At 40.0% G+C, this 15,576-nt stretch overlaps 1 protein-coding gene across 2 annotated transcripts; it reads left to right on the top strand.

The window, feature by feature from the left end:
* Positions 1–6: 6 nt before the first annotated feature.
* gnpat (glyceronephosphate O-acyltransferase) lies at positions 7–12,092 on the top strand. Of its 2 annotated transcripts, none has more exons than XM_004550631.6 (17): positions 7–174; positions 1,841–2,032; positions 2,825–3,001; positions 3,079–3,208; positions 3,391–3,518; positions 3,632–3,707; positions 3,898–4,049; positions 4,443–4,573; positions 5,009–5,247; positions 6,077–6,175; positions 6,478–6,651; positions 7,630–7,709; positions 7,812–7,952; positions 8,407–8,500; positions 8,605–8,698; positions 9,190–9,254; positions 9,346–12,092. In XM_004550631.6, exons 1-17 carry the CDS (start codon positions 151–153, stop codon positions 9,387–9,389), a joined length of 2,040 nt encoding a protein of 679 aa, XP_004550688.1. In that variant the 5' UTR covers positions 7–150; the 3' UTR covers positions 9,390–12,092. The 2 variants fall into 2 exon arrangements, with proteins under 2 accessions (XP_004550688.1, XP_004550687.1); XM_004550630.6 differs by having other exon boundaries at positions 6,475–6,651.
* The last annotated feature ends 3,484 nt before the right edge of the window (positions 12,093–15,576 follow it).

The raw sequence follows: 15,576 nt of genomic DNA, 5'->3' as shown, positions 1-15,576 counted from the left end.
CGGAAATGCCACTTGTTAAATACGCCCATGTGAAGTTTTCAGGTGTTGTTACCAGCTAACAGTGTGATAAGAAGAGACAGGACCGTGCAAAATAAACGTGCACGTATTAAGTTCGCTGGATGTATCGCTCGTGTGTTTGTAAAGTGTGACATGGCCTCCGAAGCTGTTTATTCGGTAGGTATGCAGGTCTCAGCCAGCGGGCTAAGCTAGCTCAGCTCTCCGCCCTCGCTCGGTGACCACTATTTGACATTTGACATTTCATTCAAACGGTTTCGTGCTGAATTGTGCACGTCTGCAGCGACGCAGGCTTAAAACATGCGCTAATTTTGTGGTTAACGTGGGAAAAATACGTTTAACTACAAGAATGCGTGGTGTGATTTCTTAGCGGAAGCTGGTGATTTAATTTAACGTTGCTGTGTTGTGTTTGGATGTAGTTGGTTATGTTGTTGGGAAAGTGTGTGTGTGTGTGTGTGTGTGTGTGTCTGTGTCTGTGTCTGTCTAGATCGGATCACTTTAATTTAGGTAACGAACTGATTTCCTACATCGTGCCAGTTTCTTTGCTCATATCCCTGAAGTTTCAGGCTTCAAGCTTTCAGACAGGAGACAAAATGTATGGCCTCATGTTTTATTTCCGAGAAGATTTAAGCGAAAACTACTTAACTTTGGAGTTGCACTAACCCTGTCAAAAGAAGAGCCCAATGTCAAACTTCTATGAGGCAACAGTTGCGACAGTATTTCCTAATCCTGCTCCTCATGGTACCAGTATCTGCTGGTTTCCTATTCAGTTTCACTGTGGTGGTGGTGGGGGGAATAATAAGCTACTCTCTCATGATTTGTGTGTACTGCCCCTTTAATCACAAGTGAACTTAATGCGTTGGTTTAACATAAAAAAAAAAAAACGTTAAAGTGCTCTAATAAAGCTTACTGTATTCAAGCACTTTTTTTTTTTTATAGCAGATATTACCTTATGCACTTTGTTACTTTCAACCAGTGACTGCTTTCAACATACTGGACCGGATGTGAGCGTTAATGAAGCGTGTGGTGCTCTTAATTTTTAGTAAAAAAATATTTTTAATGCCATATTTTTTGCACATCTAAAAATCATAGAACTAAAAATAACTGTGGCATGTGTTTGTTCAAGCTTTAAGAATGTGCCAGTAACTTAGAGCCCTGATGTGTTCATGCACATCAAAGTAAAATTGGCCTATTTTGAGAATGAAAATTACAATTCCAGAAATCACTTTTTTTTTTTTTTTTTTATACACACAATACTGGTAAGCGAGCAGCGTTGACGCTATAAGTATATGTACATGTCTGACACGCTGTCATAGTTGTCATAACCAAAAAAAGTGCAGGTTTGTGTGATAATTTTGGCGTCCATTTCAGCTTCACCCCTAGAGGGCAGTATTGCACTTTTTATTTCACAGTGGATATTTGTAAGTGCTGCTCATTGATTACTTAAAGAGAACATGGATAGGAAATTAGATATGAGGTATTGTTTGAGCTTAAACGTTAAACAAGATTTCCAGCAGCAAATTTGACACTCCTTCAGTGGTGTCAAGAAATCTTTTATGCTTAACAAAAATTTTGAATGTGGGCTTATGTGAATGTCGCTTGTTTGTGTCAAAAATGCTGCAGCACCGGACAACAATTTTTACAATAAATGCTGATGTCGTGCATTGCACGCCACATCTGTTTGTACATTGCAAACATATCAACTGTCAATTTTTCACCTCTATAGGATTTGTCTGTGGTTGTCTTCACTGTCACTCATGTTATATAAGTGAGAACTATGAGTAAAGCATGTTTCTAATAGTGCACTTTGTCCCTTTCTTAATAGCATAGAGATCCTATGCTAAAGAAGAGAGATGATTTTGAGGATATTCTGGAGGAGAGGAGGAACTCCAGTGACTTAAGATACGCTCTCAAATGTTACACTCCTGTTCTTTACAAAGGATTGACTCCATGCAAAGTCAGTGAGCTGAAGCAAATGGTGCTGCAGTCTGATCAGCTGGGTTATGTCATCACTCAGGTAAATTGGCTTTCTGGTTATACCTGGTGGATGTATTTTTCTCTTCAGTTCAGAAAATTACATTTCTCAGTGAAAAATGTCTCCTGCACTTTCCATTCTTTAACGCATTTATTTCAAGGGTTTCTGCAACAAGAAAATGTGTGCAAGCGAGCTAAAGTAACAAGTTTTACACAGGTTTAGAGTTGAGCACAGACAGGTATGAAGCTCAGCACAGTTAACCACATAATAAAAGTGCTTCAGGAGACACCGACACCACAAACGCAGCTAAGAGGCCCAATTTAGTAACTCAAATGACCTTAGTTTAAGTGTAGAAAACACATTTAACCTAATTGCAGCTACAGCCACCTGTGTCTGCAGCATTCTTTTAATCATGGCAACCCTGACTTTACCTTTAAGCTTAAATCATGAAGATTGATCTGCTTTTTGAGCCAATCTCCAGTGGCTATCAGAGGAAATGTAGTTTGTGCCATGCACTTTTTAAAATTAACACCATTACTAGCATTCAAGGACAGCGTGGTGTTTTATGACACAGTAACAGGAAATGGTTTCTAATTTATTTTGAAATATTACCTTATTTCATACAGTGAAAACTTCAAAGTCAGGAGCTACTACAAATAGACAAAGTCCAAAGTTTTCTCTCGAGTTTATAGACGAAGAAAATTGACAGAGAGGGACAAAAATCATCCTGCATTCTTATTGTCAGAAATGAATCACATTTACATTTTTTTTTTTTTTTAAGCATAATTTGTTTTAACATGTCTTTGTTTGTAATTGATTTATTTTGAATTTGAGGTTTCTAAAGAGAAGGGCATGACCACAGATGAAGTCACTGGGGAGGCGGCAGCCATCTTGGAGGAGATGGCTCAACGCTTGCAGCTCAGCACGGTTCGCTTCTTCGCCTTCACTCTCTCCAAAGTCTTTAAAACCTTGTTCAGGAGCATCTGTGTCAACGAAGAGGGCCTCCAGAGAGTGAGTGCGGGATGATAGCTCAGACAGTTACTCGAACTCGCACAGATTCACTTAACTTGTGCTTTCATTGTCGTTAGCTCCAGCAGGCCATTCATAACCACCCAGTAGTACTCCTGCCCAGTCACCGCAGCTACATGGACTTCTTGTTGATGTCGTACATCCTGTACACCTACGACCTGGCTCTACCTGTTATTGCTGCTGGCATGGGTAAGCAAAGGAATGAACAAGTGTGTGTATATGATGGGCTAGCAAATTATTAACTACATGTGTATCAGCTCGTCAGAGCTTGCTGTGTCACAGAGGTCTTAATTCTCCTTGACCGTATGTTTTAAAGATGGGTTTATAATACACCACCAGTATTTGCACATGAACTTTGCATTTCTCTGCAGACTTCATGGGGATGAAGGTCGTTGGGGAGATGCTGCGGATGTCTGGAGCTTTCTTTATTCGGAGGTCTTTTGGTGGAGATAAGTTGTACTGGGCTGTCTTCTCTGAGTATGTCAAGATTATGCTTAAGGTGAGGAGGCGGCTTCATTAGGATTGTGATTTGGAATGAGTCACATTTTTGTTTGTTTTTTTTGTTTCTGTATTTCTATACCATTTATGTTCCTCTTTATCTCCTAACCTTAGAACGGATATGCACCAGTTGAATTTTTCCTAGAGGGCACCAGAAGCCGAACGGCCAAGTCTTTGACTCCAAAGTTGGGTAAGGCTCAGGTTTGAGCACAGAGGATCTCTCCCAGGTTATTAGTGAAAAATGTAGATCTGAAGCTGTTTCTTTAAACATGTGAAAGTGATATGGTTGCAGATGATTTTTCTAGCCGTGTGTCACCAGAACTTTATTCAGCAGTAAATGTACTTTTGGCATTTATCCTTGTCTGTGTGTCCTCCTCCAGGTCTGTTAAATATAGTGATGGACCCATTTCTTAAAGGAGAAGTGTTTGACATTAGCTTGGTCCCCGTGAGTATCAGCTATGAGAGGACTCTGGAGGAGGCGCTTTATGCCAGGGAGCTGCTGGGTGTGCCAAAACCCAAGGAGTCCACTTCAGTGAGTAACATGAGACCTGTTTACTGTGAACATAATATCGTTAATTCATAATCATAGCAAAGCTGTTGAAATCAAAAGCTGTAGTTGGCAGTCTCGAGTGCAGAAAGTTATTTATTCTGGCATTTTGGAAGTGTAAAGCAGCTAGTCTGATTACTTGAGATCAAAGACATCTTTTTTTGTTTTTGACTGACTTGTATTTCAAAGAATAGTCTGAATGCATATTTCACTTGCAGACTTGCCAACACATACTGTATGATAATAAAACGCAGAGTTGGTATCGGAAAATGGGTCACGGAGACTTGAGCGTGTTGAGTAAGTGTAAGTGGGTCTTTCTTTGTCTTTAAAGACTTATTGTAAATCACTCTGCTCTTCTTCTTCTCGTCTCCTTTGTAGGGCCTGTTTAAAGCTAGAAAGATCCTCAGTGAAGACTACGGCAGTATCCACGTATACTTTGGCCAACCTGTGTCTGTAAGAAGTTTAGCTGAAAGCAGAGTTAACCGCAGCCAGTTCAACCTGATACCAAGGTACTGTTTTAATTTAAATTCCATTTGTAGTCTCAAATAGCTCAAATATCTCTATTTTCCACTGATTTTAACTTTTAGTATTTTGTGAAAATGACTCAAATCCAAGCCATGACTTGGCCCTGTGTCATTTGCTTGTCTTTTTCCTTATTAAATAAATTTTTTTGGACATTTTATTATCTTCTGTACTTGAATAGTTATAAAAACATTATTACTATCCGTCAATATCTATGCTAGATATTTATAAAGTTTTGAATTTGGCCTCTTTCTTCTCACTTTAACGAGTGTCTTGTGGACAGTGCTCACATTTTCAAACCATCTCTCTCTTGGTTAGCCATACACATTTTGTATTTATTTAACTAAAGAAGTAGTTTTATGTTTAGGCTCGTTACAGATGCAAAATATAGTACCGACTAACTTTGAGCTTTATGATTCCAGACATATCCCCACGAGACCCAGTGAGGAAATCCTCAGCTTTGTGAATGACTCCGCCTACAGGCTGGTGCGAGCCCAGGAGGAGAACATGGTCCTGAAGCCTTGGGTCCTTCTGGCCTTCGTCCTGCTGCAGAAACAGGCGGCGGAGGATAAGCAAGGGACAGCACTCGATGAGCTCACTGAACAAGCAGTGTGGCTCAGGGACCTCTCTCGGCACTACGGAGCCTTCCTCCACTGGCCGGGTACCGTATGAGCCCAGTTATCGGTTTTAGCAATAATGAAAACTATGTACTAAAGTGAGAGGACTAACAAGAGGCCAAATCGAACAATCTTGATATAAAGTTCATACAATCTTTTCATGGCTGTGTGCACATTGACACATATACATGCAGTCCTCAGGCTGATGTTGGTAAGATAAGTAAAAGTTCAACATGGATAAAAGCAGATTAAGAACAGATTAACATTAAGAAATACTCAAATGATGTGAAAACATTTGTACTAAAGTTTTATTTCCTTTTAGGTGAAGTGCAGTCAAGAGACTTGCACTAATTCAGACAGTTTTTAGGAACCTTGTAAAAACAAAACAAGGAGATTCTGATCTCAGGAATTCGCATGATAAGGTGGGGCCAGGTTTCACAATGAACACACCCGAAACTCTGGCTGATTGGGACCCACACCCAGTTTCACACCTTGGCTCAGGCGATTAGAGGATCATCAGGGGGTCCTTTTGTCCCTCTGTGGGGGGTTATTCCCACTAGGTTTATATCTGGGACTCTCCACCATTTGACCTTAGAACTGAAGAAGCTTCTCGGATGAGAGGTGAAACGTCTTCAAGCAACTTAAAGAAGTCCAGACGCTTTTCTTTGCAAGCTCCTTTGACTACGATGACCTGGATGACTGAGAACCTTCACAGACAAAACAAGGAGAGATGCAACCTTAAACATAAACCGACAGGGGTAGAGCAATGCATAGGGATGATGTGATATTGATATGCAGCTCAACAACGTGGGATTTCCATCCCATCTTTTTTTTTTTTTTTTCCCCTCATCTATGATTCTCTCGTTTCTTCAGACCACATACCTCCCTCAGAGGTTGTTTCCTCCAGTCTTTCCCTTCATCGAGGTCTGGTGAGGATCTCTGAGGGAAGAGTCCAGCTGGCATTGGAACAAGGTTTGTTTTATCCCGGGTGTTTTTATTTCTCAATGTCAATTTTTTTTTTTTTTTTTAATCGTTCTAATATTAGCCCAGTCATAAAAACACGAGCTAAAGACTACATTTAAATAATCTAGCTGATACTCAGAGTCCAGTACAAATAATCAACAAAGACAGAGGCCAGTCAACCACAGGAAAGGACGGCTAGATTTTTTTTTTTTTTCTTTCTAATCTGACTCCACTTAAAACACAGACAATTAAAAACTGTTTACAAAAAAGGAAAACATAAGTAAATGAATGTTAATTATCTCTTGAAGTAGGAGGTCAACAGGTGCCCGGAGAGACTCGCAGTGCCATTACTCCAGAAGAGGAGCTCCTAAACCAGGCAGTCGTCATACTCTCCTGCGTCTCCTACAGGAATCAAGCACTAAACGTCTTCATCCGACCGGCCCTGCTGGCCTCAGCCATCCACACTGCTGCCTCCAACCGGAAACGTAAGACTGCCACCACTGTGCTACTCTCAGCCTGCTCAGTCATTATGAGTGCAGGTAGAAATACAGGAAAAACAAGTAGTACTACTGTTAGTTAGGACACCACAGATTAAATCTACTTTGTGTAACAGGAAATGGGAGCTAACTGTTTATCTCCAGAAAATTCCTTTTCAGTTTTTCCAAGTAATTTTGTGCCAACTGAGCACAAGGTTAAAAAAAAAAAAATTAAACTTATCTGATGAAAAAAGAGGTTTTTAAATGTTCTCTTAACTTGAGCTGACATCTATTTTTAACACGGATGTTTTTAGTCACAAAAGGGAAGACGCGACCATTGTGACAGTTTACAGTTCAGGTTTTTTTTTGTTTTTTTTGTTTTGTGGTTTTAGATTCTGTGGAAGTTCTTAATCTGTCAAAAGTTTTTATATGGTATGATAATTTAATCTTTTTTTAATTGTGAATCCATATTGCAAAGTCAAACTAACAATGAAAAAATAAAAATCTAAACTCAGCTGGCAGCTAAGTGTCTTTAAAAAGTCACTTAAACTCAGCCTGTTTATGCTGGCACATTTGCTATGATGCAGATGTAACCGTGAAGCTGGACAAGTTCAAATACTGGGGTCAAAAGCAGTGGATGGTGCAGAAGAGACTACAGACAGGGAGGAGTGGGTGGAGATGACTGTCAGGTGTGATTTGCGATGGGAGGATAGCAACAAGAGTGAAAGGGGAAGGTTTCCAAAATATTAGTGAGACCTACTATGATGAAACGAAGAGACAGGAGCCCAAGTTGAAGGTGGCAGGGGTGAAGATGAGGTTTTCACTGGGAGTGACCAGAATGGACAGGATTAGGGAGGAGTGCGTCAGAGAAACAGCACAGGTTGAGCTGTTTGGACACAAAGGCTGAGATGGGGGAGGGAATATGGAGAATACTGGGGATGGAGGGGTACATGATATGCGGTGGTGACCTCTGTATGTGTCTTCCAGAGGAGATCTACAATGGCTTCAGCTTCCTGAGAAACATGTTTTCTAATGAGTTCATTCTCTGTCCTGGAGCTACTGTACAGGTGAGACACATCTTCTCTGTGCTGGTGTACTCCAGATTAATTATGAATAAATTATTGTATGGTCATTGTGACATATTTCTCTCACCTCCTGTTGTCTGGCAGGACTTTGAGGAGGCCTGTTACCTGCTGGTGAAGACCGGAGCTCTGCAAATAAACCAGCAGGAGGTTCTGATCACCGAGAGAGGGCACAGGACTTTGGCCTTCCTCACCAGTGTTCTCGATCCATTCTTACAAGGATACCAGGTGAGGGAGATGCATACACAGCGACACAGTGTCGTTTTGAACACGAGTTGGCTGGATCGTATTTTGCATGTAACAGGTTGGAAGAGTCAGTCCTGTATTATGATGTCAAGTGCATGAAAATAGATCAAAGAAAAGCAGTTTGGTTCAAATGATTAAAAAACAAATTATCAGATTTGAAAGGAGATTTATTATAATTTATAATTTTCTCGTATGTATTGTATTTAAATAACAACGTACGGTATGATAAGGACACCTCAATCTCAACCATATAAATTTAAATTGTGTAATACACTGGGATATTTATAATTAGATCTGTTAGCTCGTGTTTATAATTGGAGCTATTTCATTATATTTTGAAACTTTGTAAAATACCTTAGGTTTGTGCAGATGTCCTCTAGAGGGTGCTGTTGACTCATCAGTCCTAACAGTTCCTTGTTTGCGTTTGTGGTGGCAGGTGGTGTGTCGGTTCCTGTGTGAAGAAGACTGTCTGACAGAAAAACAGTTTATTCCTGCTGTCCGGAAGTTCATCATCAAACATCTTCTCACAGGTTCTCTCCCAAAATGTTTCTTATTTCTACTTGTGATTTTTATTTTCAAACATTCAGTACTCTATGCCAATGATTACATGTTAAGTGCTCATGTGTATTTCCAGGTAGATTAAGGTATATTGAAGTGTTGTCATCGGACCTCCAGAAGAATGCTCTGGCAGCTTTGATAAGACTTGGAGCTGTGCAGAAAATCAAAGGGTATGTTGGTTTTACTCACCTGCGTGTCCCATGTTGGTTTGATCGGCTGTCTGGCTATCCCACCCTTACACCTATGCCCTTTGTGTGTGGGAAATATTGAGCTCATTTGTATAATGTGATCAAAAGTCAATTAAAACACAGCAAGAAAACCAAAACCTTTATGGTCAGAATAAAGTGGAAACCACAAAGCTTTTTAGTTTTACTCTTTTCATTTCATCCAAAAATATATTACCTCTCTTATCTGTTATCTAGTCTGGCAGATGGTTTGGATTTTATTTGCTTTAGTGTTGATATCATTCCTCTAATTTCTACTTCCAGCTCACAATGCCTCTGCAACACTGATTTTTAAGAAATGTAGGAGGCATCCCTTTAATATTGGATTATCCAGTGAACGCTATAAAGTGCCACTAGAACTACATTTTAATTAAGTCTTTTTTTTTTTTTTTTTTGTCTTGAAAGTAACAACTATTGCTTCAATGTTTTTCCTTCAGAGGCGAGGAACAGGGGACTTTAAAACTCAACAAGGTGATGTTAAACTCCTTGGAAGACACTCTTGGTAAGAAATAAGCTGTAAGTTTGTGTCTAAATAACCAGACTGCATATTTGTTGGGTTTGCTTTAAACCACACATATTTTCTGTCCCTACAGGAGGAAAACTCCCCACTCAGAAATCTGTTGTAGCTCACCTCTAATTCAGCGACCCCTATTAGCCGAAGGGCATCGCGGACGGTCAGGGCAATGCGCTGATGTCGCTCTGCTCCACGTGGTTTGTTACGAGTCGTCCTGGCCTACTTGCTGTGTTCTGTGAGAGATGGAACAAAAGACTTGCCATCTGGAGACAGCTCAACCCTGCGTTTAGTTTTTTTTTTTTTTTTTTTTTTTTTTTTTTTTTCTTTAATTTCTCTCCTTGCCTTTTTTCCAAAATGCTTCTCAGATTCTCCTTTTAAAACCTTTTTTATGAATCTACATAAAACCACATGATGAGTGAAGCCTTTGAAGGTACACTGCTGAGCTTCTTTGGCTCATTCTGAATAACGGATCTTTTGCTTATGAGCGACCTTGTGAAAGCTTCTGAATGTGCCATCTTCTCTCAGCGTAGAGGCCATTCTCTGTTAATGCATTTGAAATGTGTTTCTAACTCTGAACATGGCTTTTGTTTTCCTCACTTTGCTTTTTCATTCAAGCTTTATGTTTGTTAGCTGTTAGTCACTCCTATCCTTTTGAGCACTTTTTTTTTGAATACTAATGTATTCATGCTGTGTGGTGTGGGCCTCTATCCCAGTTGTATGTTGTGGTGTTGGTTTCTTTGTTTTCTTGAATTTGGTGATTATGTATTTGAACTTTGGGTAAATATTTTAGTACCACATACTACCCGTCTACCCACCCATCCTCAGGCCTTTTTGCCAACTCTCCAAACTACTTGGACAAGAAGTACATATGTCTTTGTTTACACAGTGGAGACACTGCTACAAGTTCAATGCCAGGGTCATCAAGTTGCCAAACTCCATATACAATTGAAGTTATACTCAAGCATTACCAGCTGTACCAAAGGCACAGGTTTGTGGGAAATAAATTCTTGAGTCTCGACTAGTTACTGAAGTTGCATCATAGTATCATTGAGTTTTACTTATAGTATCTAAAAGGAGAATAATGTTCAGGCTTTATTTATATTTAAAGAAGTGATACACACGGGGTTTGTTCCTTACAAGGGAAGTAAGAAAATTCATAGAAGGAATTTTCAGAATATTTTCAGTGGCTTATTCAGGACTCAGGATTACACACGATTAGCATGGTAACATTTTTCAGTGAGTGTTTTTTATTTAGTTTTTGTAGTTCAAGTTTTCGAGGTAAAACTAGATCATTTATTTTGTCGACTCCTATCTGTGCACTCCTGTTACCTTAGAAATCCCATCAATTCAACAGCAGCAGATTTGAGTTCTTGCTGGAAAATGCTTTGGAGGCAAAGAAAAACGGTACAGATTGGTTTAACTATGAGCAAAGCCAAACCAAATTTCATGGAAATTGCCATCTGTGTTACATTTGAGCTGCAACTTAACAAACAATAAGCACAGCTTTCAGTGATCTTGTTTGTGTGCCTAATGTCAAAGATTCCTGCAAAATTTAATGGGAAACAAAAGGTAGTACCCTATTTAGGTTTGAGTATAAGTAATGTGCAAAAAAGGCAGTAAAGAACTTGACAAATGTCAAAAAATATAGATTGGTGCTGTAGTAGAATAACTGTGGGCCTAAAAGTAAATGGGGGGGGGGGGGGGGGGGGGTTGTGTAACATTGACAGCCAAAGTAACAAAACCTTGATATGCAAACAGCTTTCTATGATGCATAGAAAAGTTGTACGTAAAGGAAGACTTAAATGAGGACTCTCAAAAATGCACTGTAATAGCAGAAGTAGTGGGTTACTTACACATTACACCTACCTATACCAAAAAGCTCCTGGTGCACATGATTGTGCTGCTGTTAATGCCAGAGGAGGTTTGGATCTCAGTCAGCAGAGTGATGGTGACTATTACTGTGCCTCAGCATTTGGAGAACCCACATTGCTGTATTAGGGTATGTGGTCTGACATAAAACCACTTACAGCTGATTGTGGAATATGTAGGAGGAAAGCAATTTCACAAACAGACTTGTTATATCTGTGGCATCCCATTAAAGTACCACTCTCATTCTTTTTCAAATGTTTGTATGGGCAGACTGAATAACTGGATGGTTGATTTTAAATACCTGTAGCGAAACGCCTTGCTTCAAAGATTAAGATGTGTGGCCCAATACTTTTGTCCATATAGTGTCTGTCAGATTTCTGTGGTTTGGCAAAAAAGAGAAATCGCAACATCTTCAAACTTTTCTGCACTAAAGTGTTTATTCAGCTTTATTTGTTTATCCGTTGGTCAGATGTTGAGCTTGTAAAACTTAAAGTGAACTTTAACCTAAAGAAAAGTTTCATTTCATTTCATTACGCCGACAAAAGTTCAAGTTTGTGTTCTGTGTTTGAATTGTTTTACTTTCTCACCTCAATAACAGCTGTCAAATAATGTCTAAAGATCAGATTTCTTCCTGTGCATTTACATTTTATAGCCACATTATTAGATCCAATTCATTTGAATCTATCAGCTGGTCTTTTAAAAGCTTTTCTTAATGTTGTCATAATGCTAAATCTGGTTTGTGGTTACTTTTTTTTTTTTTGCTGTATAGTTGTTTGCTGGGCTGCATTACTTTTAAGTATTCCTAAAATTTAGACCACAACATTTCACTTAAACAGTATTGGATTCCATTAGACTGTACCTAATAATATGGTAGGTCAGTGTACAAGGGCCTTTTAGTACTAAATGTATAGGCTGGTTAAATGGAAAAAGTATGTTAATAAAACCTTTTGAAATACAGTTCTCGTCTCTGAAATTGTCTCTTCTGTCGATAAACTGGGTTGCGGGATGAAGATGATCCAATTGATTAACATTCACTCCATCATCATCCTCCAACATCCAGCGTTTGGTGTGATAGTCGGTTCTCTTGTGGCTCAGATATTGAGAGAAACTCTTTGATCATACCTGATTAAAAGATCAAGTGAGCATATGTTATCATTGCTGATGTACTTCCATAAACTTTAATCTCAAAATGTTCGGCTTCTTTCTTTCGGTCTACAACTATCCCTGTGCAAATCTCAGGATGCATGACTTTGGCTACCAGTTCACATCGCTCTCATTGGTTGTTGACTTTTAAAATCAAAATTTACCAATATTCAGTTTTAAGCTACATTTGCACACGTATTTTAGACCTCTGAACAGTTTCTTCCTATCACATAACCACTCCAATGGATACATTTGGACAATTTGGGCTTCAGTACTTTTGTCAAGGGATGCTTTGACATGTAGCAGCCAGGGATCAAACTGCTGACCTTTCCATTATTATAACCTCGACCCTCTGAGACCAAACAGAAGCTGCATGCATGTTTACTGTCAGTCTAATATCAAACTAACTCAACAGTGTCTGTTACTATGCCCACTCCCTAAAGTCCTGCCTTCTGCTCTTTAGAGCAAACTGTCTTTTGTTCACGTCACTGAAGTTCTTGTAATTGTTGGGGTTTTTTTGTGTTTTGCTGAGATCACTATTGCATATATATGGTAAATGTATTTGTATAGCGCTTTACTTGGTCCCTAAGGACTCCAAAGCGCTTTACACTACATTCAGTCATGCATCCATTCACACACACATTCACACACTGGTGGTGGCAAGCTACATTGTAGCTACATTGCACTGACAGAGGCGAGACTGCCGGACACTGGTGCCACCAGTAGGCAATGGGTGAAGTGTCTTGCCCAAGGACACAATGACCGAGACGGGGCTCGAACCGGCAACCTTCAGATTACAAGACAAACTGCCAACTCTTGAGCCACGATCGAACGAACCACAAACCGTAACTGTGAATTGGAATATGGTATGCTGCATGCTAACAGGTTACCTCACAGCTCACATTCATTGATTTTACTCAAACAGCAGAGCACCTCATAATAAATATGTATTCTTTAAAAAAAATCTGTCTTGCTCCACAACAAAAGTCAGCAGGGTAAAAATTACTTTTGAGAATTTTAAGGTCACATACGTCTGACCAGATTTTAAGATTTGTCAATCACATCTCAGAGCTAGAATAAACCTTGACTACTTTTGTTTGAAATGTTTTACAAAATCCCGCAGACACAGAACAATGTTGGCATTCAGTTGCAGCGGTCCTTTTGATTTATCAGCTTGTTGCATAACTTTGCATGTCTGCTCTGGGCAGGTGTTAAATATCAGAAAGCGACTGTCTGCTGCATCTGGAAGAGATACTGATGATAGTGGTGAGTTTAAATAAGATCAGTCCATGTAGCTGTGGGCGCTGAAACCAAAACAATAAGCTGGCAGACACTACAAAGCCCCATAAAGCTGAGGGGACTTGCACAGTCAGATGGCAATCTTAACAGAGGCAACTGTGCATAGTCACTTCATCCTTTGCTAACATGATGGTTGTTTAGAGCAGCTATAGAATCATCCATCCTTGTATCCATTTTCTTATGCTATTCCAATTCAGGGTTACACTTAGACTGAAGCTTACTCCAGCTGTCACAGTGTGAGAGGCAGGGTAAACCCTGAATCTATCACAGGACTAAAGTCTACCACAGGGATCAATCAGATTAATTGAACTAAAATGTCCAGTTGATCAATAACATGGTGACTGGGTACAGAGCAATAAAGATGGTGCCCTGGGGTTGCCTATATCAGTAGTGCCATGACTTTTGAATCAAAAGCTTTTAATTTGAAGGGATTTCTAAGGTCTTTAGCAGAAGAAGTGAAGGTACACTGTTAAAACGATTAAGGGAACACTTGATTATCACAGTATAACACAAACACAGTTAAACATCAGGGACATAAATTTGTCCAGTTAGGAACCCTATGCTTTGGTGCAAATGATTCAGGATGCACACGTAGTCCAGCTTCTCCATGTCGCAGTCCTCAGCACAGATCCCACTAAAAGACAGCAGGACCTCACAGAGTCTGTTGCTGACAGTTTGGTCAGAAACACATGAATAGCTGGCTGGAGGGCATTTTGTGGCACTCTGGCAGTGCTTCTCCTGTTCCTCATCACACAAAGGAGCAGATACCAACCCTGCTGCCGGGTCAGTGCCTTTCTACGGCCCTGTCCAGCTCTCCTTGTGAACTGATTCATCTTCTGGTATCTCCTCCACACTCGTGAGAAAGCAAACCTTGACTGAAAAGATGTGCCATCCTGTAAGAGCTGAACTACCTGTGTAACCTAAATGGGCTGCAGATACCATTTCATGCTAGTAGTGAAGCTAAATAGAGAAAAATCAGTTAAGATAAGTAGAGAGCAACAGGGGTTATCTTGTTCTTGCCTCATTAGTAAACCTGGAGAGCATAAGCGCAATAATTTGTGCTTCCTAACTGAACAGACCGACATCCCTAAAGCTTAACTGACTTATTGTTACGCTGTGACGATCAGGCGTTCTCTTAATTTTTACGAGCAGTGTATATATTTTGTGTGGTTTCGTGTCCAAGAACAAGAAAGTTAGAAAAGCCATGTTATATTTTGTTTCACACACATATACACGTGAGATATATATACACGAGAAGCTCGAGAAATACCAAGGGCTCAGAGAAGAGTTCGAGAAGATGTGGAGGGTGAAGGTGACGGTGGTCCCAGTGGTAATCAGAGCACTAGGTGCGGTGACTCCCAAGCTAGGCGAGTGGCTCCAGCAGATCCCGGGAACAACAGCGGAGATCTCTGTCCAGAACAGCGCAGACCCTCAAGCTCCCGGGCCTCTGGTAGAGGACCCGAGCTTGAAGGATTGACTGCCCACAGGGGCGAGTGGGGAATTTTTTTTTTTTTTTTGAAAATTAAATAATTTTTTTTTACATTTAAAAAAAATAAATCTGTACTTCAAGGACTAACAGTAAGCCTCTCTGGCAATCCCCAGGAGATCTGGCAGTGCTGAAGCAATTACATTACACTGCATTAGATAGCCAGTCGTAACAGAGTATAATAGGTGGAAGCAGAAAGAGCTGCTTCATAAAATCTACCTCTTGGTGTCAGGCTTGGCTCTCTCTGAGACTTCACTTCATGGCACTTAGTTGATGCATGGACACTACCACGCTATCGCGCGCACACACTATCACAGCAGCATTTTTCATCATGTTTTGTGGCTCTGCTGCTGAGTAAGAGACTGCTGCCAGCAAATCCACCACTTTCCATCCATATTGCCCTTTCTTTCATACTCAGTCTCTGACAAATTATAGGTTCATCTAAAGTTGCCATACCAAATTGCTTATACACACACAACTCCAGTCCATCCATTCAAGCAACCGTCCATCCAT

Source organism: Maylandia zebra, linkage group LG15, assembly GCF_041146795.1.
Source record: "Maylandia zebra isolate NMK-2024a linkage group LG15, Mzebra_GT3a, whole genome shotgun sequence".
Lineage (NCBI taxonomy): Eukaryota > Metazoa > Chordata > Actinopteri > Cichliformes > Cichlidae > Maylandia > Maylandia zebra.
The sequence above is the reverse complement of the archived record's forward strand: the minus strand, read 5'-3'. Positions and strand labels throughout refer to the sequence as shown.